Source organism: Myotis lucifugus, unplaced genomic scaffold, assembly GCF_000147115.1.
Source record: "Myotis lucifugus unplaced genomic scaffold, Myoluc2.0 scaffold_44, whole genome shotgun sequence".
NCBI lineage: Eukaryota > Metazoa > Chordata > Mammalia > Chiroptera > Vespertilionidae > Myotis > Myotis lucifugus.
The window spans coordinates 6,682,262-6,709,346 of NW_005871092.1; the positions used below are offsets into that span (position 1 = coordinate 6,682,262).

Consider the following 27,085-nt stretch of genomic DNA (forward strand, 5'->3'; position numbering starts at 1 on the left):
GCTGAAACCCTCCACTAGCTTTCTGATGGGATAGCAGCCGAGGACAAATACGCTGGGACTCCTGAAGAGGACATCTTATCCCATTCGGCGTTTCTATTTCTGCAGGGCAACTTGGGCGATCCGTTGTGTGACTTTGAGCCACCAGGAGAAATAGAAATCTAGATGTTCAACCCGTCTTTCACCAGGAGAGCCAGCCCGACACGGTGTGGGTTTATTTCGTGGGGAATCCTGCAGGCACCTCCACCTTCAGGAGTGAGTGACAGGGCCTGCCCACATTCCCCCTGGAGCCTAAGACGCTCCGAGTCGCCGGCTCAGGAACCCTGGGCTGGGAAGGGCACCCAGCATGGCTCCATTGAATTACTGATGCCCTGACCCTCTCTTGCTTCAGAAAGAAGTGTGAGGTGCACTCCGGCGTAGCTTTGATGCAACAGAATCAACGTAAAAAATCAACGGGATTGGAATCCGTGGCCACAGAAAGATAACGCACACATACCCCCAGCTACAGGAAAGCTATGCATTTGGTTCTGTGCCTTCTAACAGCCTCTGGGAAGCCAGGGGAAATGACGAGTTCCACGATTCACGGCATACCAAAATGTAGACCAAGACATGTCGGGAGAAACAGGACTGGGGGTAAGCAGAATAATGGCGCCTGACCAGGTCTCCACTGGAATCCCTGGAACCTAACTCTCTCATGACAAAGAGGCCTCTGCAGGTAAGATTGTGGTGGTGAGCCGTGAGGTGGAGAGATTATGCTGGATTACTCAGGTGGGCCCAGTGTGACCACAGGGGCCCTTAAAAGTGCGAGGGAGACGAGGAAGGCAGAGCCCTGGGATGTGAGAAACGCTGGACTGGCCTTTGCTGATTTTGAAGATAGAGGGAGGGGCCCTGAGCCAAGGAATGGGGGCGGGGAAAAGGCAACCGTTTGCATCATGACCTTTACAGCCAGAGGAAATGAAGTCTAATTACTTTAGGGCAGCGGTTCTCAACCTGTGGGTCGCGACCCCTTTGGCGGTCGAACGACCCTTTCACAGGGGTTGCCTAAGACCATCCTGCATATCAGATATTCACATTATGATTCATAACAGTAGCAACATTACAGTTATGAAGTAGCAACGAAAATAATTTTATGGTTGGGTCACAACACGAGGAACTGTATTTAAAGGGCCAGAAGGTTGAGAACCACTGCTTTAGGGAAACACGGGGACATTCTAGAAATTACCCCAAATGCTGCCTGGCCTCCTACAGTCAAACGTTGCTCCTCGGGGAGTTCCCAGAGGACGAACAATTAAAGTTATACTCTTCACTTGAGTCATTTGGAAAAACTCCCTCCCCTTACCCCCATCCCCAAAGAATAAGCACTAATATCTCTGAGGTAGGTGTGGCCCCAAGCTCCAAACTCATCGGAATGTTAATTTACCTTTGGGACATGAAAGGGACCGAGTTTCTGTGTGTTTGGGGGGGGAGAGGCGGGGAGGGGGAAGACTGGCTAGCAGCCGCCACTTGCACAAACAGACTTTAAGCAGAAACATATGAAAAGAACATCCCCTATTCATCTTTAATAGGGTTGCAGATGCCCTAAGGAAAAGTATGCTCAACAGTAAATATACACCCGGTCGCTTCTCTTCCAGCCAAGTTGTTCTAAGGTCAACAGAGACTCGGAGCTCAGCAAACAGCTGGTCCCTCATCCCTTCCTTCCTAGATGGGCTCTCGCTCGGGAGACTGGGAACTGGGGGGTTATACATCCACAGAATACTTCACTCATCCCAGTGCCAGGTGATAATCCTCCCCTTTTCAGAAAATCCATAGCCCTGCTTTGGAATCCCTTCTCACGCTCCACATCCTCTTCTCAACAGCACCTTCCCACCCGCTCACCTCGTGCCTCGCTGTTCTACACTTTACCCTAAAGCTCCCGGCTATGAAAACTACACGACCCCTGATTTTTCTGCAGGGCAGTGGGGCTGTCTTACATGGTCCACCGAAGCCATGTTAACAACGAGCTGTCCCCGCAACCACGCCACCCAAGCTGGTGATCTTAGGGTCTGTTTGCTTAGTTATTTTTACCAGAACATCACGTAAGTTTATTGCAGATGTGACAGCAATGCTAAAGCCAACCAGTTTAATTCTTAACTGCATCAAGTAAACGGAGCCATTTAAGTCTTTTTAAAGTTATTTTCTCCCAAAAAGTGAGGGACCAGCGAGATCCACACACTTTGTACCGGAAGTAGGCAGCCCCGTGTCCGGAACCCGGGCTCTGCAGACACCTCTGGGTTTGTGTTCCAGCGGCATCACTCGGAGGCCTGCAGACGCTGTTCAGGGTCGTACCTCGTCATCGGCGAAATGGGGAGCGACGTGACCGCCCCCACTCCCAGGGCTGCTGGGAAGTACCCAGCACAGTGCCTGGCACACAGTGAATGTCAAACACAAATGATGCTCTCCCCATCCTCCTCCTCGTCACCATCGTCATCATCCCCACGTCCCTGCCACGTTGTCCCTGGCTCAGCGGATTTGGGGCCCCTGAGTCCTGTACAACCAGCCACGCTGCCCCCGGCTGTGGCTCGCGTGAGTCACAGCACAGAACCACCAGGCTGGGAGGAAGGTGCCTGAGTCAGTGGCTGCCCTTTGCTGGGGAGCTCACATCACTGACTCAGACACAGCACCTCCCAGACGCCTCTCTTCACGGTTACTCGGGGTCACCCACAAGGCCCATGCCCCCAAGGCTGCCAGCGGTCCCCCCACTGCCTACTCAGTTTAGACAATAGTGAATCGAGGACTCCAGGCCCAGCGTCCCATGGGCAGCCCCCTTCACGCCTTCCTGTGCGTGGTGTGTCAATAGCTATCTATTCTACACAGAATGGTCTTGAGGTGACACACGCTCCAAGCACCTCTGGACTTTGTCTGCACACGCCTCCGTCCCCCCGTTTTCCCTAATGCTACAGACTCTACAAATGCTGAAGTGTGAGGCTGAGCAGCTGGCCTCACCCCGCAGGGTGACATTTCCACACGCTGCTTGAAGCCGTGGGTGCCCACAAGTGTGAAGCGGTAAGAGCCTACCCCCTCGGCCCACAAAGCCTACACCAATGGTCTCCGCCTGCCACTGGGGCGAAATGCTATGTTTAGTTTTCTCTGTCCCCTAAGATAAAGCCTGTGGGAAGGGTGAGGGAGAAAGCGGACAGACTGTGTCCTGTGTGAGGTGGCGGGCCCGGTGCTGATGCTTTTGCATTTAGCCCCCGCAGCTGCCCCGTGAGGATGGAGTCATTACCTCCATTTATGGACGTGAAACGGAGGCCTCGAGCTGCCCCCGTTCTAGAACAGCCAAACCAAGGTGCCAACCGGGTCCGCCTCACTCACAAACACATTGACGGTGATAGGGGAAGGAAAAACAAAATCCCAGCTCCAGCTCGGGGCGGTACTTCTCACATGGGTGCTTCTTTTAAATCCCTGCTTTTCTTGGAGGCCACATTTTCTGCGTAATTAATTGCTTTGGAAAATGACAGTGCGATTTCCCATTCACTGAGTTGGAAATGCCCACGGAAGTGGAAACGCCGACATGACTGCAGGATAACTTGGGGTACCGCCTGGGAGGGGCCTGGGGTCTCCCTGGGTGAAGCTGAACTCTGAGCTTGGCTGAGACCTGAGCATTAATTAGACATGACAACCACCCAGCCACTGAGGGTGGCAGGCTGTGGGTGCTGGCCGGAGTGGGATGCCCTTGGACCCCCACAGGCTGTTGTCTGGATGAGGAGGCAGCCTTCTAGGAATACTGGGGTTTCCCTTCTCCCCATTCTTTGACCCATTCCTTGCTCAGTGGATAAAACACATTTGAGCAGTATGAAACAGAAGCACACCCTACCTTTGAAATTTAAAAAAAGAGGAATCCTAAAATCTAAGTTTAGGTCTAGGCTTGACGGGGAAGCTAGGTCTCCCTGCCTGTGCACTTCATGGGTCCAAGTACATGGGCAGAGCAGAGGGGTCCCCTGTGCAGAGGAAAAAGCGGGGGAGGGGATCCATCAGCGGCCCATAGTCTTACACCAGGGGTCTGAGTCTAGACCCCTTCAATTCCCCCTCCCCCAACCTACCCCCACTTCTGGGAATGAGTACAGGTCTCCCCTCTTCCCCCCAACCTTTGACCGGCACCGCACTCAACGCAAAATCCACAAAACAGAGGCTTTCCTGTGAGTAATGAACTGGCCACGGGGCAAGGAGAGGTAGGAAGGCAAACACCTGATGACCCCAATCGGGTGACACAATCATGGATGATTCTGAGTTGACTGTCACTCTGTGGCAGCAAGGAATCCATCTCCCATGGGATCCACAGCCAGGCCCCTCACATCGACCGCCTTGGGGTAGCTGAGGGCAGAGGACTCTGAATTCCAATGATGGTTCAGCAGGGAATCCCGGAGTCCAACCAGGTAATAAGCAGGGGGGCGGGGGGGGGGCGGTGCTCCTGGGAAAAGGGCACACAACTTACACATCTGGGGCCCTTGGAGTCAAACAGACTGTGCTCAATAAATGTGACTGCGTTCGTAATAATAATAAAAAACCACCGGGAGGACCTTTTCCTATTTGTAGAAAGGACTCTTGCAATTACTAAGCTGTCACAGAGAAACCACTCTATAACAAGGAAAGAGTGCTCAAAGGAAATTAGGTAAAGTAGGAGCCTCGTGAGCATGTATTATCTGAGCAGTTTTTCCTTTTAAAGGAGGCCAAGAGGTTCCGATGGACATTACCTCCTAACTCCATGGAAACTGCCTCCCAGCCGAGGCTGTCTGGCTGCTGAGCCAGGAGGGGGTCGATTCCGAGCCTGGCCGGGACCCTCATCCTGCCTGTCATCTGGGACCCTCATCCTGCCTGTCTGGAACTAGAGGCGGAAAGCCTGAGCCGTGTAAGAACATTGTATTCTTGTCACAAACAGCAATCGTTTGGAAATGGTGACAGAACCCGGGTTTCAGAGTTAGCAAGACCAGGCTGATTCCCAAATGCTCCATGTGGGAGCCCAGCACCACTGGGCTTGTCACTCCGCTGGTTGTCCCTGTGCTGGGCGGCTGGGCTGATGCAAGATGACAGTTGTGAGCTGTGTAGCCGTAGCCGGTGCTGCTCATCGTCTAAACCCAGCGCCTGGGTGTTGTTTTACCTCCCACGCATGCGCATTCCTCACACCCACAGCCCCGAGCCTGCGTCCTGCTCCTGCCACAGCGGCGCCCGCCCCTGTCGCCCATCCTTCCAGCCCAGCTCAGATGGCAGCTTCTGCAGGAAGCCTTGCTGGCCGCCAGGCTGAGCTGGCTGTTCTCCCCAAGAGCTTTGTACCTTCCTGACCGCAGGGCCACTCCAGGTTGTCATGATGGTGTGTGCCCGCCTGCCTCTCTGCACTGTAGGTGAGAAGCAGGTCCTTATTCCTGGCATAAGAACCGCGGGCCAGCTGATGGATGGATCGATGGGGGATGAATGATGGATGGATTGATGATGGATAGATGGATGCAGGGATGGAGAGATGGAAGGATGGATGGAGGAATGGAGAGATGGAGAGATGGATGGATGGATGAAGGGATGAAGGAATGGAGGGATAGAAGGATGGAGAGATGGGTGGATGGATGAAGGGATGGAGGGATGAAGGAGTGTATGCAGGGATGAAGGGATGGATGAATTTCCTGTGTGATAAGTCCTGTGTCACTCGGAGGTCTCCTCTGCCTGCCCTGTGAGTGACTGACACTGATGCCCTTTAGTGATGCCCTCCACCCTTTAATCCTGAGATTCTGTTCCCTGTTGGCTTTGTTGAGATCCCACCCCCATCACTGCATCCCCCCACCCCCTGTCCCCCCGCAACACTGAGCACCTGCCTTCGACTTGACTTTCCCTGTTTCTCAGTCTCTGAAGCTGGATCTGAGTCTGGCTCCTGACCCTCCACTACGACACCTCTGACCCCCCAAAAACATAGGGCGCTCTGTTTGGGCTTTCTGGGTGGATCCAAACCGCTCCTTTCCACCCACTTTCATACTGAAGGACAGTAACACAGCTCTGGTGCCAGGACCCCATCTTTCCACAGAACGTCCCAGTGTAAAGACAGACTGACAAATCTCAGAGGGAAGGGGCTGGGGGGCGGGGAGGATTACCAAAATCCTTATATGCATATGTGCATCATCTACGGACACAGACAATAGTGTGGTGAAGGCCTGGAATGGAGGAAGGAAATGGGGGGAAAAAGAGGGACATGTCTATTACTCTCAACAATAAAGACTTTTTTTTAAGAGGGGAGAAAAGAGGAGGGAGTCTGAGTCTTTCTGTCTCAAGGCCAGCAGTGGCAAAGGTGCCTTTGCTGAGGATGTGGGCAGGTAAAGGAAGGAGCGAGGAGAAGGAGGCAGAGACTCTGAGCTCGGGCAGGTGCAGCGAAGGGGTGGCTGGAGAGAGGGGAATCCAGAGTAAATGTAGATAAGCGTTTGGTAAGCGACAGGCTCCAGCAGGAACAGACAAACGGCTTTACACTGGCCTCTGCCAACGAAGAGATAAGGAGGGAGCTAGGAGGCCACAAGCCGGAGCAGGTTGAAGCAGGCTCCCGCCTGATTCACGTCAGGTTACCCTGCCAGCGGGGAGGTGGCGAGCTCCCTCCTCCACGGCTCAGCTGCTGCTACGGGCCGGCTGGGGCTGGAGGCAGGAAGAGGCGACAAGAAGCATGCTCCTCCGCCTGTCTGCCGGGGCCAAGGAAGAAGAGGTGGCAGCAGAGGTCAGAGGCCATCCTTGCTCTCCTCCTGGGACCCCGATAAACCCTCTGCAACCCACACAGGGGCCCCCTGCAGGGGCCCGGGGACCCCTAGTGCAGAGGCTGGGTGGCAGGCAGCTCACGCAGGTGGAAGGCGTTAAAATCGAGCCGCCCGGCTCTCTGAACGCGTTGCTAAAGACACCCATGTAATCACGTGAAAGGAAAACTGCTCAAATGAACTGGAAAATGTCTGACTTGTGTTTTCTCATCCTCCCGAAACTTTCCTTCCACGGTTCAAAGGTTTGCATTGTCTAATTGCCGATTTCCATTTGTGAATGAATCAGGGTAAAATAAAATTAAATGCCAAATTAATCTACCCATCTAGTTTTGGGCATTAATTATCCTCGGAGACACTCTCCCCTGCGCGTGCTGCACGTGGAGACCAGCCCGGATATAGTGATGGGAGAATCCAGCTCTCAGCTCGGGGAGTTAGCCAGGAGATGGAGGGTGACCTTGATCGCCAAGATCCACAGTTTACTGTGAGAGAAAGGGGCTGGTCCCAGGCAAATAAAACACATTCCTCACCCTTTAAAGCTGCCCTAACTCTGTCAGACCCACCAAGTGAGTGCCAGGAGCAGAAATGACAATTTTCCCCAATTGTCCTGGTTAACGAACTAACAACAACACATTTCCTCTAAGCTGCAAAGGTCGGCCTTAGTGTGGAAAATGTGGGGCCGGTTAGGGCAGAATTCAGAACATTTCAAATGCTTTTGGAGCCTTCTTGGTTCTGCTAAAACTAAAGAAAACAAGACCCTCAGATGTCTGGGATATAATGACAGGGCCCTCAGTCCCTGGGGAAAAGCAGAACCATATACTTGGTGACCTGATGGAAGCCACCTCTCCTGGAAACTGTGGGGACACGGAGGCCGGGTACCAGCAGGGCCAGGAAGGCCTTGGGCTCAGAGGGCGCACGGGCTCTGGTCCCTTCCCTTTTGAGGTTCAGCATCATCAGAATCTTTCCAGAGGAAATGAGATATCCTTGACCAAGCAGTGCTGTCGCCTTGAAACAGAAGGACATCTTGCTCTATGCAACCACGTGGATGAACCTGAAGACTATGCTAAGTGAACTGGGCCAGTCACAGAAGGAGCAGTGCTGCACGATTCCACTTGCATGAGGCATCTAAAATGGTCAAATGCATGGCCACGGAGAAGAGAATTGTGGGTGCCGGGGGCTGAGGGGAGGGGGAGGGGGGAGTTGCTGATCAATGGGGATAAAGTTTCCGTTATGAAAGGTAAGTTCTAGAGATCGGCTGTACAACGTCCTGCCTACAGACAACAATAATGCCTTGTGCACTTAAAAATCTGCTGAGAGGGTAGATCTCAAGTCAAGTGTTCTTACAATAGGAAGGAAGAATGGAGGGAAGGAAGGAAGGAAGGAAGGAAGGAAGGAAGGAAGGAAGGAAGGAAGGAAGGAAGGAGGAAGGGCTGGCCAGCAAACAAATACACTATTCAGTTCCACCTCGATGCACTGCCAGGAAAGAGAGCGCCTGGGAATACAATGTGTGCAAGTTGGAGGGCTGCTTCCGGCTGGAACCCCCTTAGCCCCCAGGGCAAAGGTCATGCTTTGAGAAATGGGGGCTACAGCTGAGTATGGACTAAGAATTGTTACTCTGGAGCCCAAGGATGCAGCAACTCTGCTGCAAATGCAGAGAAGGGCCAAGAAGGGTTCAGCCACTGACCCACCAAGCATCCTCCTGGCTGCTTCCAACACTGACACCGCACCGTTCATGAGTTTTGGAATATAACATTGTAATTCTCACCTGAAAACTGGAAGGGACATGCTCAAGAGGAAGACGCTAGACGTCTTGGCAATAAAAAACAGCAGAGCGCTGGCCCGGTGGCTCAGCTGGTTGGAGAGTCATACCATGTACCATGGATTCGATTCCCGGTCAGGGCACATACCTGGGTTGTAAGTTCGATCCCCATTTGGGTTGAATACCAGAGGCAACTAATGGATGTTTCTCTTTCACATCAATGTTTCTCTCTCCCTCTCTCTCTCTCCCTTCCTCCCTCTCTAAAAATCATAAAACATATCCTTGTATAAAGATTAAGTTAAAAAATAGCTGAGACATCTGAGTGATTCATTAGAAAAATAAAAGAGATATGAACATATTTGCAGCACCCTGAGCCAGCGCTCAAGGGCTGCGCTTATATTGGATATCTGAGTTCGGGGGAAACCAGGTAAGGCATAGGTTTAAATTATGTATAGATAACAACACGTATCAGGAATAAAGGTTTATGCTTCCTTTATGGCCACACTCAGCCCTGACATCTCTGCAGGCACTAAGAAAGCAACCAGAAGAACAGCGGCGAGGGAGACACTGTGCTTCAGGGGAGGAATAGGAGGCTTTTAAATTCCATCACCCCCTTCTAATAATACCTCCGCGCCTGCTTTTCTCCAGACAAGTTCTGAGGCCCGGCCCATCACGCTTTCCTGCTCCCCAAACACCGCAAGAGGAAAGGCGCCTGTCAGCTTCCCTAAAAGGGAGCGAAGAAAGCAGCACGAGTCAAAAGGAAAAGCTAAAGTTGCATCTCCTCCGTTTGAAGGCACCAGGCAGGAGAGAGACAGGCACGGTCAGACCCTCCGGGAAGCACGCCTGTGAGCTGAGAGCTGGGAGACATGAAGTGCGGCAAGTTTTAATGAGCCTGAGCAGCTCTGATAGTCACTCGCGCGGAGATGGAAATGGAGCATTTGCAAGTGTGAGCTTTCGAAGAATGTGGTTTTTAGGAAGTGATGTTCCCTCCTGCCATCCTTTCGGCTTTGGGGCGATGCAAGTTAACCCTGAAATCATCCCTCCAGCCGCACCCCCTCCGTCTGGATCGGTCTGGGTCAGGGCGCCTGAAGGTAAAACCCCATGGAAGCCCAGCTCCAGGGGGACCAGCTGCTGCTGGCAGGGATCTCACCAAGATGGATTGAGGGGGGATGGGAAAAAGGATAAAATTAAAGACAAGATTAATAAAATCTGATCGCAGCAAACACTGCAAGGCTACCTAGCAGCTTAAATTACATCGACCACAACCAACAGGGAGGGGTAATCAGGAGTCTGAAGTCCCGGCTCTGGAAAGCAATCATGGGCTAAATGACGACAGGTAACACCGGGGGAAGTCCCGGATTCCCCTTCACAGGGAAGACTCAAGATAGGGTATGAAACCCATCAATCACACCGAGGCCAATTTCACCTGGTAGGGGCCCCGGATAGTCCAGGATCCGGTTCCTCCTCCAGCCAGAGATGAGGCAGCAGCACAAAGACCACCCCCAGCCGACCTTCCAGTCCCGCTGACCTTCGCCCCTCTGCAGGATGGCCACTGTCACGTCCCCACCTTGGGGTGGCCAGCCAGGCGGTTATCAGGCGAGGGCTGCCCCTTGTTCATTTCTGCCCCATCAGCCGCGGCCACTATCCTATCAGGGCTGTCTCTCCACACACACGGTCCCTGGAACCTTCCCACCAGGTCAGTCTGAGCCCCCAAAACAGCACCCAAATCACCCCATTATCTGCAGGTTCCTCTTGCCAACTCCCCAAAACACCCCAAGTTCCCAAGCTCCCCGCTCTTTCTCACTACAGCTTAGCAGGAGAGCAATCTGATTTGACAAATTCACACCAACCCGCTAAGGAGTCTCTGTTTTTGGAGGAGCAGGCCAGGTACTGCCAATGCACCCCTCAGGGTGGGCTTCCAGCCCGTGCAGGGGACGTCGGGGACCTCCCCCAGACCTCGTGTGCAAGATGAAAAGGCTCCCCCCTCCCCTCCACTGCCTCCCAGCATTGCCCCTTGGGCGAAAGGCGCACCCACTGCTACCTACACAGCTGCTTGGAGCGACCGGGGAACAGGGTAACAACTGCAGGGGCAGAGAGAGTTGTCTGGCTCCAAGCCAAGGGAGACCCTGGAAAGCCAGTCCTGCTCCTAGAAGAGGGAGCCCTTCTGTTCACAGACTGAATTTGGCCCAGGAACTTGGGTTTCAGACCCAGAGGTCTCCAGAAGAGGAGTCTCCTGGACTCTCTGCTCCATGACATCCTACACCTGAGCAAGCTCCTGCCTGTTCCACCCCGCCCCCGCCCCTCCCCCGTGTCCTGCTCCTCACCATGTCCATCTCCTGCGGCATGGTGGGGGGTTGGGGGGGTAGTTCTGTGGCTCCCTGGTTGACTGGCTTCCCAGGTCAGAGCTGTGGGGGGCCCTGCCTCTTCCTCAGGACCCTTCCAGCGTAGACATCCAGACCCCAGCTGGCAACTAAGAGGGACTCAATGGAACGGGGCGTGGAAGGAAGAGCCCTTGGGGAAGCTGCTCTTGTAGAAACACCTGACTCCTCCCCCAAGACCCACGTGGTCACCTGAGCTCTTCCTCGTATAGCAGGTCACCTGCTTCCAATTTAAAAAATAATAATAAGAGGGACATGACTCTCTGAAAATCTTCAGCATGCGACGGTTCTGCTTCTCTTTTGCTTTGGTCCCTCTCACAGCGAGTTTAAGGAAAGACGGGGGGGGGGGGGGGGTCCCATTCTACCAAAATGAAACAATTAACCAGAAACTCAGTTCACCAGCATCCTCAAGGTATCAGTCTTCTCTTTCCTGCTCTTTAGAACTGGGGCATCGGTAAGAAACCAGGCATATCACACACCCTCACGCACCTGTCCACTGTGAGCGTCTGCTGGGTGCATGCGATTTTGTCAGAGGCGGTGTTGGAGGGCTCCTGGCTCTACGCTGGGGACAGAGCCCAGGTGTTGCCAATGGGATGCCCCCTCTGAACCTCCAGCCCTGCACCGGCCTTCGCACCCGAGTGTGGCACCAGCATCGCCTGAGGCTGCAAAGGCAAGTCTCTGCTTCCAAAATCTACTTGCTCCATCCGCAGCGGAACTCAGTCCTAAACTCTGAAGGACACACATCACGTTGCTGATAGTGACTGCGGGGGGCGGGTGACAGTAGCGTGAAAGAGACCTTCTCTCTCCCTCTACCTATTCTCTATTGCTTACAAAACAAAGCAACAACAAAAACACAGAAACAGAGACCATCTTCAGGCACTCCTTCAAACATCAAAACAGTAAGTGGCCCAAAGGACAAAGGAAGCGACGGTTTTCAACACCAGGGCCCAGGCTTAGCACGTGTCTGCTGGAGGCGGGACCTGGGAGCGTGGCTGAGCAGGAGGGGGCCTGCTCCTTCGGCCCACATCGATGACAGGTGGCCCGGAACAGACTCAGGGATCCTGGAACTCTCTTCAGGGCTCAGACACAGCACAAACCCTCTCTCTGGTCTCCCCAGTGTTCCGACCTCGATGGCCATGAGCCTCCGTATCTCCAGCCCACCCCTCCCCTGACTTACTTAACCCCTGGGGACTCCTGGCAGCGTCTCGGGGCTGTGGAGTGGGCATGTGCCTCCAGGCTCACCTGGCTCGGGTGCCCCTCCCTGTTTGCTAAGCACAGTGGTATTTACCTCATTCCCCAAGCTCTCCAGGGTAAACTGGGAACCTTCCCAGCACAGCAATCACCTGACCGGCTTTTGAAGGACCATGTGTCAGACACAGGGGTCAGTTTCTGGCCAATCTCTCCAATGCCTGCCCTGGCCTCCCCTCCCTCGAGCTCAGCCACAGCCACAGCCACAGCCGCAGCGGTCCTCCCTGCCACCTCATTCATCTCCCGGCCGGCCGCCCCGCGCCTACCTGCAGATGTAATTTGTCTTGCAGGAGTCCTGCAGGTTCAAACAGTTGGGCTTCTCCCTCTCCTCGTAGGAGCACACGGGCACGATGGTCTGCCGCCGCCGCTCGGTGCAGGCGATGTCCCTGCAGGAGCAGAAGAGCATCCCGTAGCTGTGCTTGGCCGGCACCTTGTCGAAGAACTGCCTCAGGGCCTTGTGGCACTTGCGCCGGTTGCAGACCTCGTTGGACATGCTGGTGGTGCACGGGGTGATGTAGGCGGACCTGTACTTCTTGCAGGTGTCGTCCAGGTTGCAGGCCTTGGCGGCGTCCAGGCAGTTGTTCCCTTTGGGGATGTGCTCCACTGCGAAGGGAGAGAAAGGCGGGCGTGAGCACCATGCGGGAAGCCTGGCTCCTCCGCTTTAATTAAAGCCCCTCCTGGGTTTTCATGGAGACCTTGCGTTTACCTGGCGGTGCGTGGAGCTCTCTGGTCGGCTCTGTGTTGGGAAGCTAACAACTTAAAGAGTTCGGGACCAGGAGCAAATATGAAGCGTGCGGACGCTGGGAGCCCACCGCGGACCGCCAGCTCCCGGCACTCTCTTCGCCGTGTAATCAGGAGGCATTGAGAGAGGCCGGAGGAGCTGGCGCACCTGCCCAATTACAGTAAACAAGGCAAGAGGAGGAGAAGTTTCCAACTCCTGGTTGGTAAACCAAAATCAGGATAAAAGGGAAAAGCAACAAATTATACACTTGTTCATTACACAGTATATAAAATGATATGCTGAATCTAAGTATAATTGCCGTGCAATCCCCCAGGAACATAATTATGTAATAAATGCATATAGTACATGCTAATTACTATATGATTACCGAGTAATTACGTGGTTATTTGAGCCCAGAAGACAAAATATTATGCTAGGCTCTCTAAACAGGAAGAAACACCACTACAGAGAAGCTGTATTTAAGTTCTAGCTCACAGGCCATGGGAAGAAAACCAGAATAAATTACCTAAAAACGTACAAACCTCAATTACCACCTACAGAACTCCTCGAGCGGGCTCCTAGAGCACTGAGGCTGCAGATTAGGAAAACCTGGCTGGTATGTTGGATGGGATTTCAATGGGCTTACAAACCACAGGCCTTTGGAGTCTCACAAAATGAATGCTGCCTTCTTCCCAAGCCCTCTGCTCTCAGGCACCAGGGCTGCCCACTGCTGGGCTGCCCGCCATGTGGCCGCAGAGAGAGCCTGGTGGAGGCAGGGCCCACCAGGGTGATGGCTGGTGGGCTGACAGGGCCACGCCCAACGGGTAAAGTTTGAAGATGAGTGGACAGCCCAGCTGGTGTGGCTCGGTGGTTGAGCATCGACCTATGAACCAGGAGGTCACCGTTCAAGTCCCAGTCAGGGCACATGCCCGGGTTTTGCAGGCTCGATCCCCGGTAGGGGGCGTGCCAGAAGCAGGCAATCAAAGATTCTCTCTCCCCCTCCCCCTTCCTCTCTGAAATCAGTAAAAATATATTTTTTTAAAAAAAGATGAGTGGACAAGGGAAATTAAGCTCAGTCACCATGATACAGGGGTTTCCATGGGGAGAGGACATGTTGGGAAACATTCCAGTGCCTAATTATAAGGTGGTCCACGGAAAATCGATATTAAGGTGTAATAGCAGCCCCCAGGAAACAGCAGGGGGGCAGCAAAACACCACACAGTTGTCGGATTTGACCCCCCCCCCCCCCCCAGCTAGTTCCTGCTCAGGCCTCAGCCCTTCCTTGAATTCTGGAACCTTCTTTCATTCCCTTGATGATCCAGTCAATAGGGACCATGAAGGTATCTGGGAAATTACAAGAGAATTGGCAACAGAGAAAGAGTCCAGGAGGGTTGGGTGGGACTACGATGGAGCCCTGCATCTAGTGTACATCTGAAGAGCACGTGGAATTCTAAGCAGCCTTAAAAAAGAAGGAAATCCTGCTATACACGATACCAGAAGCGAGCCTTGAGGACATTACGCTAAGTGAAATAAACCAGCCACGGAAGAACAAGCACAGTGTGATTCCACGTGCATGAGGTATCTGAAACACGGAAGCTCACAGAAGCAGCGGATAGAACGGTAGTTGCCGGAGGCTGGGGTGGGGGGAGGGGAAATGGGGAGTTACTATGGAAGAGGTATAAAATCTCAGTTATGCAAGACCTGAGGATCGGCTGCATGACATCGTTCCTATACTTAACCCTCTGATATTATACACTTAAAAACCCGTGAAGAGAGAATATCTCATGTTAAATGTTCTCACTACAACGAAAAAAGGTTCTAAGTAAGGGAATAAGTAAAGGACACACACAGCAAGCCCAACACTCGTCTCCCTGTTGTACTGACAATGTGACTTGCTTTAAGAAAACCCGAAATGCAAAAACCTGAAAACAGAGGTGTACCCTGGCACCACGGGCAGTACTTTACTACGCTCCAGGTTCCTGTCTCTGCCCGTGACATCCGATGCCAACCACTGACTGTGGGAGGCAATAAGCAGGACATTCAGCCCCTTCCAGGTGAGCCGAGCCGCGCAGGAAGCCAGCAGCGGCGTGGACATCCCTTGATGGTTTAACAGGCACACCTGGTGCGCGTTCTCCATCGTGACCTTCCCAAACCGGCCTCTCCCTGGATCCTCCGTTTTCACACTCAGGACTGAATGTTCACCAGGTGTCCTGACAAGATCACTAGGACCTCTGAGCCTTGGTGTCACTTCTAGGCATTTCCTCTTTTGAGACTTCTCATGCTGTGCAGTTGGGCCTATGGGCAACAGTGATTTCTATTCTTTTTTTTTTTAAGAATATGTTTTTATTAATTTCAGAGAGGAAGGGAGAGGGAAGGAGAGGTAGAAACATAAATGATGAGAGAATCATTGATCGGCTGCTTCCTGCACGCCCCCCACTGGGGACCAAGCCTGCAACCTGGGCATGTGCCCTGACCAGGACTTGAACCGTGACCTCCTGGTTCATAAGTCAACGCTCATCCACTGAGCCACACCAGCTGAGTATATATTCTTCAAGGTCTACAGTTTGCTAGATTTCTAAATTATACAGTTTTATTATAACCTAAAATAAATTAATATAACCAAACTATACATAATCTAGATTAGGCCTATATGGCTGGATGTTGGTACACAATTTGCTGCATGCAACTTATACTGTGTACACTCTATAGAAAGAAAAGAATAGAGGCACAGAGGTGAAGTTAACACTTAAATGATGTAGCCAGTGACATGAATAAGCAGTTCATGTGCATTTAAATGGAGAAAAATGGCAGATGAATTAAGTCGTCGCATGGCGCCCAGTTAGATAAGCCTGCCAACCCAAAAGAATTCATGCTGAAACAGGGTACCACCTACTGAGCATAAGCACCAATCTAGCTTCAGCAAACAATATCATCCCTTATATTAAGCTAATGTAATTAACTTGCATTTAATCGTTTTCAAAGTTTTGTGTGCATACTTAATTTGTGTGCATTGCTTTTATGGTTACATAACAGCAAAGAATAAGAACTTACAGCTTTTTTGTTTAGAGATTTCAAATAAAATTATAACAAAACTAGTAAAATGCAACAAATAAGGTCCAGAAAATGTATTTCTCCTGAATGTAGCCCACATAATACACAGGTTTTAAAAAATTGGCCTGGATAAAAGCTCCTCTCATGGGTCTTCACAATGATTTTTTTGGATATAACACAAGCAACAGAATAACAAATAAGCAAGTAGGATTACAGCAAACTAAAAAGCTTCTGCACAGCAAAGAAAACCATCAACAAAAAGAAAATGCAGGGGAGAAATTATTTGCAAATGATGTATCTGGCAGGGGTTAATATCCAAAATATATAAATTCACATAACTCAACAGCAAAACAAACAAATAAAAACAAACAAAACAAAACCAAAAAAAAAAAAACATCCTAAAATAAATAAAAGGCAAATATGGAAATTGTCCCCTTGGGAGTTCGACCAGGAGACCGAGAGTTCAATCGCTTGCTATGACGTGCACTGACCACCAGGGGGTGGTGTGGAACATGGCAGGTGACCAGTAATAGTGGGGCACTGAGGGAGCAAAGGAAGGAGGAGGTAGGGAGACCAGGAGGTGGGGAACCTGATCGGCCCTGATTGCCGGCCCGGCCTGGGGACCCTACCCATGCATGAATTTCATGCACCGGGCCTCTAGTTTTAAAATAATGGGCAAATGAACTGAATAGACATTTTCCAAAGAAGATATTCACATGGCCAAAAGGTACATGTAAAGGTGTTCAACATCACTAATCATTAGGGAAATACAAATCAAAACCACAATGAGATACCACCTCACACTTGTAAGAATGGCTATCATCAATAAAGCAACAAACAAGTGTTGGCGAGGATGTGGAGAAAAGAGAACCCTCGTGCACTATTGGTGGGACTGCACGTTGGTGCAGCCACTAAGGAAAACAGAAGGGAGGCTCCTCAAAAATTAAAAGTAGAGCTACTTATGACCCAGCTATTCTACTCTGGGTATTTATCAGAAGAAAATGAAAACACTAACTCAAAAAGAGCCATGCACCCCCTGTGTTCACTGCAGTAGTATTTACAATAGCCAAGACATGGAAACAGCTTAAGAGTTTGTCAACGAATGGATAAAGAAGATGCATCTAGGTAGACACAATAAAATGCTACTCAGCCATAAAAAAGAAGAAAACTGCCATTTGTGACAACATCGATGGACCTCACGGGCATTATGCTAAGTGAAATAAGTCAGAAAAACACAAATACTATATCATCTCACTTATATGTGGAATCTACAAATAAATAAATAAATCTCAAAGAGAAAAAATATATTTGTGGTTACCAGAGGCTGGAGAGGAGGGTGGGGGAATTGGATAAAAGTGGTACAAAGGTAGAGATTTCCAATTATCAGATAATAAGTCATGAGAATGTAATCTACACCATGATGACTATAGTTAATACTTCTCTGTGGTATATTTGAAATAGCCCATGGACTCATCAATAGGAAAATGGCTAAACAAACCGTGGTCTACCAACACAATGAAATACTACCCAGAAACAAGAACAGATGACCTACTGATACACCCAAGAACATGGATGAATCTCAAAAACACTACGCCGAGTGAAAGAAAAAAAGCCTTAACACAAAACAGTACAAAAGTACACACTGTAAGATTCTAGATATGCGATATTCTAGAATAGGCAGAACTACTTTACTCTGAAAAAAAATCAGAAGAGTGGTCGGTTCTAAGGGGCGGAGGTGGGGACTGGCTGGGAACAGGCAAGAGGGAACATTCTAGAGTGATGGCATGTTCTCTATCTTGACAGAAGTTTGGGCCACAACTCAGCATGGTACACTTAAGTTTGTACACATAGAACGTATGCCTCAAAAGGAAAAACACACACTAAATAATGAAAACTGATTGATGACATGTATGCTGACATGTTTAGGAGATATTGATGTCAGCATTTTAAAAACCAAATGGATTGATACATGGACACAAAGATGGAAGGATGGATAGTTACAAAGCAATTACTTTCACATTTAGTGATAGAATCCAGCGAATGGCTTCATTGCAAAATTTTTTCTACTTTGCTGTATGATTGAAAATATTCAAATAAAATATGGGGGAGGGGGGATAGATTCATGTCTATCCTATTCTTTTTTTAAAGGTTTCACACACAGAAAATTCGGAAAACAACTCATAGCCTCTATCCCCTTCTCCTTTCTTAATCTCCTCACAAAATCACCTCCAACTCTCTCCCGGTTAATGCTGCGATTCCTGCTGCCATGAATTAAAATTAAACACTCCTGAAATCACAGGACATAGAAATTGGAGTTGAGTTTTCACTTGGTAAGATCGATCCCCCCTAGGTATTAAAATGATCCCCCGGGGCCCCAAAACGCAGCCTCGATGGCTTGAGGGCAGAGGGAGGGATGAGCAGGATGAGCAGGTGAGGCCCCTGAGTGACGCCCAGCTCTGCAGCAGCGCACAGGGCGCCGAGGGGCAGGCAGTGCCTGTGCTTTAGGGTCTGGACCAGCCGTGGGCAAACTACGGCCCGCGGGCCGGATCTGGCCCATTTGAAATGAATAAAACTAAAAAAAAAAAAGACCGTACCCTTTTATGTAATGATGTTTACTTTGAATTTATATTAGTTCACACAAACACTCCATCCATGCTTTTGTTCCGGCCCTCCGGTCCAGTTTAAGAACCCATTGTGGCCCTCGAGTCAAAAAGTTTGCCCACCCCTGGTCTGAACACAAGTGCCTCCTCGCCTGCGCCTGGCGGGAAGGCTTCTGAACAGCTTTGCCATAACTCAGAGTGCCGTCCCCCCACAGCTCACTTTAGAGCTCCCTCTCCCTCCACCTCTAATCTCTCCCTCCATCTGCTGTTACTCATTCTTTAACTCAGTAGAATGTCTGGGATGCTGTCTGAATGGGAAGTAGTCTCAGAATGCAGGCTGTTTACTGGAGAGGCTTTTGCCTTGGGTGTGGGCTGTGCTGGTGAATGAGCTCCTCCCCAGCATCAGTCCCGCGCGGCGCTATGGAGAATGCCATCTCGCCTGCGTTTCCTTTCCAAGTTAGGCATAACCACGTCGTTACTTTGCAGGTTACCTATTGCTTCCTCTCCCATCATTCTCTGCCTCTCTGCCTGTGATCCCATCAGATCTGACTTGTTTCCTGTTTTCCTGGGTGTGGGAGGTGTAACCTGCATAACGACGGGAGGACCAGCTCCCAGACCACAGGGTTTAGGGGGGCAGATGCTAATGAGGAGCAGTGCAGTGGGAGTCAGGGGGATTAAACGTGGTCCAAATCACCCGAGGGTCTTTGTGCAGGCCCCTTTCCCCGGTGGCCTCAGTTTCCCCATTTGTAGGATGATATATCTAAGGTCCCTTCAAGCCTCAAGCTTCTTTGATTTGATGGTTATCCTATAAAAATGCCTTTGTCTGATCATAACATCAAGTATTTAGGATCGACCTTGATGATCGGGGACAGAATGCAAAACCCCAGCACTGGGAGGCAGGCGCTAGCCTCCCTGCTGTTTGCTGCTGCGAAGAGTAAGTACACGGACCAGTGCTTTCAACCCCGACCTGCCAGCAGAGCCAAAGTGGAAACGGTCCTTCCAGCAAAGGGAGACGCGGAGGTGTCAGGATGAATTATGCGCCGGGAGAAGCTTCGGCATTCTAAATTCCTCTGGAGCGAGGAACGGCCTTTATCCCGAGTACAATCCTCACACTGTCCCAAATCAAAGAGCCTATCACTGTGGCCAGCAGCCTCGCGTTATTTACACGTAGAAAATGCCCCTGTTATTGGCAATCGCTGGGGCCGGCTCACACGTCTAAATGGTGCAGGAGGAAACACAGATGCAAGCAACCAGAAACCCTTCTATAGATGACGAGGGGACGTAACACAGTACACATATGAAAATCTGCAGGGTCTGCATGAAGCAGGAAGTTCACGAGGCACAGTGAGAGAACCGTGTTTACAAATGCTGGCCCATTTCCGGGCATCCTTCTGCCCCGCTCCTAAGGGCGGCAGAATTGAATCCACAACTGGTTTCCTCTTCCTTTCTGACGTGATTAATTACCATGTTCACATAACCACTGTTCTTCTCCCAACAGGCTCCCTCTAACATGTCATCCCAGCAAACAAAAAAAATGGGCTCCCAAGACCCTCCCAGGGGTAAGAGCAGGCTTTTCTCGGAGCTCACATTTCCAGTCCGGTCTTCTGATGGCAAATCTGATCATCCAGGTTGTGACCCTTGTAATCAATCCTTCCAGAGTTTGGTCTTTTCCAGCTGGGATGCTAAAAATTACATTTAAAACCCACATGTCGGCTCTTGGGAGTGCATTCTGTCATTCACACACCGTGTCAGACATACTGTATTACAGGGTGAGGCATTCCCCCCTCCTTCTACTTTTCTGTAGCTTCCATGACGACATTATGCCTCAAGCCGTACCCAAGTTTGCTCCAGGGTTCACAGTAACTGACTAAATCTGAATACTTGTGAATTTGGAAATAATTCTTTCCTCTGGTGAAGACAGTGCCCAGTGGGAAGCACACGTCACGGGCTCACCCCACGCTCACCCGTGAGTGTGTCTTTTCTCAGAGTGCACTGTGGCCCTCCACGCCGTCCATATCTGAAAGATTAGATGCAGCCTATCAGGGGTGTGCAAGTCACATGCTTGTTGCTGCACGGTGATTAATAGTGCTGTCTCAGCAAATGGGATCATTACATTTTTAATTAACCTTTCCAACCTCCTCCATCTTTGCTTTTTTGTTAGACATCAGTTCTCTGAAGTTCTCTACTTGTTTATGTTTCATTCTCTTGGCAACACAAGTATGAAAAATGACAGCAGGTGATGCAGGAGTCGGTGCCCAGGTAAGATGCCTGGTGAGGTGCAGTGCCCCACTGCATGTAGGGTATAGGGACAGACGCTCAGAACGTGGTGGCTGGGTGCCCACCTAATTTTTGTTTTGGCAGCTTAGCGTTATTTAATGGCCTTGGCTACCAGGAAACTGGCTTTTTAAAAAAAAATCTCTTTCGAGCTAATTATAATTACTGTGTATAAATCATACAATGATCAATTATAAAAAATCTCGGGTTCATAAATATTTAACTTAGCATTCAACTCCACGCTGCGGGAGTGCCTGAAATTCTGAGCCCTTCTCTTTGCAAACAACTGCTTTATTACCGTTCTGATGCCAATTACCCAAAACTGAACCTAGCCTGCCTGGCAGCACGCTCAGGCGCATATTTGAGCGTAGCGCCTTTCCCCGTATGAAGATGGCATGACTCAGTTATTTCTATAACACCCAGGCCTCTCATTAAGAAGATATTTTGCAAAGTCTTCTATCGCCATCTTTTAATTCCTCAAGTATGGAGAGACACGATTCTGATATTAGACATAAAACACTCATTAGAATATATTTTTATCTAATATGAGATGGATTCAAAGATAATTGAGGTCAAATTTGTTTGGAAAATGCATTGTGACATGTGCAAACGCTGATGCAAAGAGGAAATGATCTTCCACGAGGACTGGAGCAAAACAGCTAAATATTTTTCAGCCAAATCATAAAGCCATAATTGGATTTCAATTTAGTAATAGTCGGCCTAAGACAGGCCATTTTTAATAATCTAATTATGCTCGGGGCCTACCCCAGAACTCAGTGACTGCTTCAGAACTAGTAATTGTACTCAATCCTGTTGCATCTTCAACCATGAAATTTGCTATTACATCTAGGACCGGCTCTCCGTGATGAGTATTTTTTTTTTCAACCTCAGATAATCTTTATAATATCCACCAATGCCTACACCTTTAATTTCCTACAAGCGAAATCTTTTAATGACTTTCGCTGGACCAGAACACTTGATCCCCGGGAGCTCAGAATTTCGGTCCTTCTACAGATGCAAGTCAGAGTGAGATCTAGAAACATCCTCCCTCATATTTTTATGAAGTCAGAGAGAAAGAGCAGCCCTTGCTTTCGTCTGATTTTCATTAATTAAAGGTATTTAATTGCTCACATCTCATTAGCAGTAAAATTAATGAGTGCTTCAACTACAGGAAGAGATCTGCATGATAATGTAAACCTAATTCATTTCATGGGGTACAGGCTGGAGCTCCGCTGATGGTTAGCCTTTACAGCAGTAAAGGGCTAAACAGGCCTTCAAAACCGGGGCCGCTGCTCCCCAGAGAAAACAACAAATGTGGGCCAACCACGTAACAACGTTCCCCCTCACTGTTCCACCAACACATCGCCACAGAGAGGGCTGAGTGGGGTGAAGTGGAAGGGAAATATGAAGTTGTTCGTTTTTAGCAATTTTTCTCAATAAAGCCATAGACTTCAAATAATGTGCCTGAACTTGTACACTAGCAGATTCAGAAATGTCTCTGAGTGGACCATGCAAAGTAATCGCTGAGTCTGAGGTGTGTTCGTTGGGATACTGTGAGCAACAGACAATCTCTTCGTTGGGTGGGGATGGGTTTTACAAGCCAAATGCCATTTCTCACTAAATGTGGCCAGGAATTAGGTGCTGGCGTTGGGCAATGCCTAGGGGTAGTGAAGAAGCGATGAGTATCTGTAAGGATTGTTTCCATATGGGTGACTTTAAAAAAACCAGCAAAGTGATTTTCTTAAAAAGGAGCCAATGACAGCACTGGAATGAGGGTTTTTGCTTCTCAAGTGGCTACTTTGAAGGACAAAACTCATTCGGTTGTATGTGTTCTTGGGAGGTCCAGTGTCCGTAGTGATACTGTACATGTGCTGCCTTTCTCCAACGAGCTCGAGCCAACGGATGCCACCAGAAGGTCCACATGTCACTTTCACTACACAATCGACAAAAAATTGTTCTGGCCTCTGATACACACAGACAGAAGAAAAAGTATGCACACTCAAGCCAAAGAATCCGCTGAAACAATGAAAAATGAAGAGGCTGAAGACCCTCTTAAGTAGCCTGGAGGATGCTGAGATAATAATGAATCGTTGACGATCTTGGCGGTTGTCAGGGCCCTCACAGTGCGGGATTTTCAGCAAAGATAAGCGAAATATCAGGTCTTTATTTTTAGTTAAAGAGCATAAAACTCAATGCCTTTCCTCCCACGAGCCTATTTACATACCTGCTGTGCTACCCATTTGCCTTCACCTGTTTCTCAATTAATACCCCATTAAGCCGCTCCACCTGCGGTGGCTTTTACCTTCACCGCAGTCCTGCCGCCATCACTCATCCGGCTACCGCGCCACTGTTTCTTTTGGGAAGATAAACAGGAGCTGCATGAATAATCATGGCAGGACTTGGCATTTGCAGAGTGTGAGTTCAAAAGATAGTAGCCAGAAAAAAGAAAAAAAAGAAAGAAAAAGATAGTAGCCAGAAGCTGAGGCCAGTTTCAGACAGAGAGAGCCAGCCACTGGCTGGGCAGAATGTCTGCAGTTACGGGTAGCCATATTCCAGAAGGTTACACGAAGGAGGAATGGCCATCTTAATAAGTCAGATTTTGTGAATTCCAGAATACACACACACACACACACATTTTAATAGTGTTTCGCTTTCATGTCAAGTTGGGTTAATACTATTTTGTGTGGTGGAGGGTTGTTTTAATGAAGACTAGCACATTATTTCTCTTTCATGCAAACAGATTGCACAAGTTTGAAAAGCTGATTTCTTCAAGCAGGGACCAAACCTAGAGGATATCAGAAGCCCCTGGAGATCAAACTTTAAAATAACAAAAACAAAACCCCTAGATTCCTCGGTCCTGTCCCACCCTCTGAGAATCTGGATTCTGACAAAGCTCCCAAGTACTTCGGATGATCAGACAGTATTTGCTGCTCGGGGAATTCAACCATTCCTTTTTGCTACTCACCTGCTCACCCACGTATTTTCCTAGGAAATCCCAGCTTTCTGGTTGGCTCTGGCCACATTTTCAGGAATGTCGTCCCTAAGAGGTGCCTCTAGTGGATAGCTCATGCAGGCATCATTCCAGAAAGATCTTGTGGATGAGGCTTTCCTTTGCCCATGTTCCCAGTGTAACTTGAATTAAGCCTAGACTAGATTTACCAGGTGGCCCCAGCACAGATACTCCAAAGTGGGCTAAACACAAAGCCCCCCCAGGGCCCCCCACAGCCACCATGAGCTGCGGAGGAAGCAGACAGCAGACTGGGCGTGTGGGCGCCCATCTGCATGCCTCCGTGAACCTCCGTGTTTTAGCTGAATGGTACGTTGGCACGTGTTCCTGCTCATTTCATTCCTAGCTTTAAATTGGTTCCAAATGCATTCACAAATCTACCCTTCCCAGCCCCAGGATCACTCCTGTTAGATCCCCATTTGAGGCACTACACCAGTTAGCTTGAGGATTAAGTGTAAACCCCAGAATTTTTACATTAGAATTCCTTAGTCAGGACCTCCTTTGTGCCTCTGCAACTTAATCTGTGGCTCTGTCTCCCGCAGGAATTGCAGAGTAAATACAGCCACAGCCGCACGGTGCTCTGCGGGCATCGAGCCACCGCTCCCCGGGAGGTGTCCTCCCACTTGGCTCTTGTCCAGGGGATGCTGTGAGTCTGGCAAGGCCAGACGAGGCAGGTGGGGAGCCCAGCAGGCTCAGGCTGCTTGGGGAGCGTGTCTTTCCTCAGCGGCTCACACAGACAGTCCTCTATGGAGTTGTCGTGTCCTGATGTACATGTAAGTGGAGAACCCTGGGCTAAATGAGAATCATCCCAGCTCCCTAAGCCTGATATTTCCACTAGCTATCTGCTTAGTGCAACGTAAGGTATAATAGGCCAAATGTACCCCAAAACCTCTTTAAGCTTCAAAGTGTGCCTTTTCTGATAGAGACCCGGACTCGCACGCTACCTAGTTATGGTAAGAAACGGCCACTTGAACAGTTATATTTAACCCTGGGTGAGTTCGAAGCTGGATGTGAATATTGGGGTCAAGATGAGCCCATCAGCTTTATGCCCGGAGGGATCAGAATGACATTCAACCCGAGTGCCGGGGTACAGGCCAGCTGCTAATGCTGCTCTCAGCACCCCTGGACATGACAGAGGAGCAAGGTCACCCTCTCCATAGGGCACTTGAGGACGGCAGAAGTGAGGAGGACGGGCCTCAGAATGGCCAGCTGCGCTGCCTTTCGGTGGGGGTGTACTGAGGGGATGAAAAGCAGCGAAGAATTTCTGCCCTGTAGGAGGTCAGCCTGGGTCCCCAAACAGCCCTGCACTATGGAAGAGGCTCTGTGTTGCAGAAAATCCTGTGTTTCTACAGGAAAAATAGTCTGGGAGAACCAAGCAAAGCTAGTCCTTATAGCTCTGCGATTTAGCCTTCTCACCATGAATTGTGAAACACAGGTATTATTATTATTAGCCTTTGACCCTTGGCCTTAAAAAGTGAATCGTGAATAGCTGCTGAGAATTTCCTTGATGTGTCTAGAACTGCCTCCATGACCAGGAAAGTTCCAACAGTCTTCTCACTGTTCTGTTCACGCATGAACTGACCCCAAAGAACTAAGTTCCTAACGTGGAAAATATGGTAGAACTCTGGTTCCTAAGGAGAAGCATGAAGGTGGGAATGGGGACTGGTTGACTCAGTGAGGAAGCAGGCATTCCCAGGACCACGGTGCACCCTCCCAGAAGTTCTAGGAAAAACCCCACAAAACAACATGGAAGTCCAATGGACTGTTAGCAGAGGGCAAGGCTTTCCCAGTTCCTATTGTATTTGTTGTGGGGGACAGAGGCCCTTCAGTGCTGGATTTAAGAGCTCTTCGTTGTAACTGAAGGAGATCCATCCCCCCAGAGTTTTCTACCAGCCCTTGGAGGATGTCACCTGAGAAGTTCTGTTCAATACTATCAGTGAGACCCTACTTAGTGATGTTTGGGGGTAGTAGTGGTGGTTTACACAGATCAGAGATTTGGCTTAGGCATATATTTGTGTGTGTTTTAAAAGCAAAAATTACATACAGCTTTAAGAAGATAGGTCTAAAAACCTAATAGCAGAGAACCAAAGTTTTGGAAATCTAACCTATGTCCTGAAATTGGGAATTCATTTCTAGTATGGTGCCTGTGTGTTAGAAATTTTTAAAAAGCAACTGTCTAGACCTATTTTTTTGACACCAATGAGAGATCCTCCTGGTGTGGGAAAGACTTCTTTAACATGCCAGTAACTCGGGCGTGCTTCCGCAGGTGAGAGAGCACAAAAAGGAAAGTATACGTGTGATTACAAGCACAACACTGTCTCAATCATCCGCTAAAACTGAACACCACAGCGGAGGCAAAGGTATCCACGGGAGAGCAGTGTGTCAGTAAATACATAAAGTACAGAAGTCCCATGTATTTGACATCCAAAGAACAAAGCCATCCATCAGTGTCCTGGCACAGATCGATCCAACAGAATGCTCCTGCTAAAAACCTAATAGTATGATGGTAATAACGCGGCCATAAAACCTCTGGTCTGTAATTGACTGCTTCCACTTGGAGCTAACATGTCTCAAACAGTGAGTAATGTTCACCTGAAGATCTCACTGGCATTGAATGACAATCAGTTACACCTGACACTAGTCCCCATGGATGGCTTGTGCTGGATAATGGCCCAGGGACAGACGCCAGGGGGGGATGGGGAGTATATCCCCCAGCAAGCCAGGCAGGTCCGTGATGCTTAAAAATGTGGAACTCAACTAGGTTTCCCCTTGGCCTTTAGATGCAAGGAGGCTGCCACTCTCTGACAAAGTGATTAGAAATGAAGCGTCCGGTACATTATCGCAAATTCCTCAGGGCATCCAGGTCTTAGCTGTCGAGTTTTGTTTGGTGAGCATATGACCAGGAGTCACATTTCCAGACCATATAGTGTATGCTCCGTCTCTCTCCTTACAATAAGTACCAGGTGCAGAGAACCGACGGGCAGGGGCCTGTGCTGTGGAGGGGTCACCATTCACATGTCTTGGCCTGCTCCCACCCTTTTCTTTTTAAGATTTTAAAAATTGATTTCTAGAGAGAGAGGAAGGGAGAGGGAGAGAAAAACATTGATGTGAGCGAAACACTGATCAGCTGCCTTCTGCACACTCCCCCACTCGGGATCAAGCCTGAAATCTGGGCATGTGCCCTGACCAGGAATCGAACAGGCAACCCCTTGGGGCTCTGGACAACACTCAACCAACTGAGCCACGCCGGCCAGGGTTCTATCACACACACTATTTTTTTAAATATCTGTGAGTTCTGGGT

General features: G+C 49.6%; 1 protein-coding gene across 1 annotated transcript in view; it reads right to left on the reverse strand.

Moving 5' to 3' along the window:
* GFRA1 (GDNF family receptor alpha 1) overlaps positions 1–27,085 on the reverse strand; it is a 177,748-nt gene that overhangs the window by 38,085 nt on the left and 112,578 nt on the right. The window contains exon 4 of the mRNA XM_006088154.3: positions 12,398–12,734. Coding sequence (XP_006088216.1) covers positions 12,398–12,734 — 337 coding nt within the window. The remainder of the gene's footprint in view (positions 1–12,397; positions 12,735–27,085) is intronic.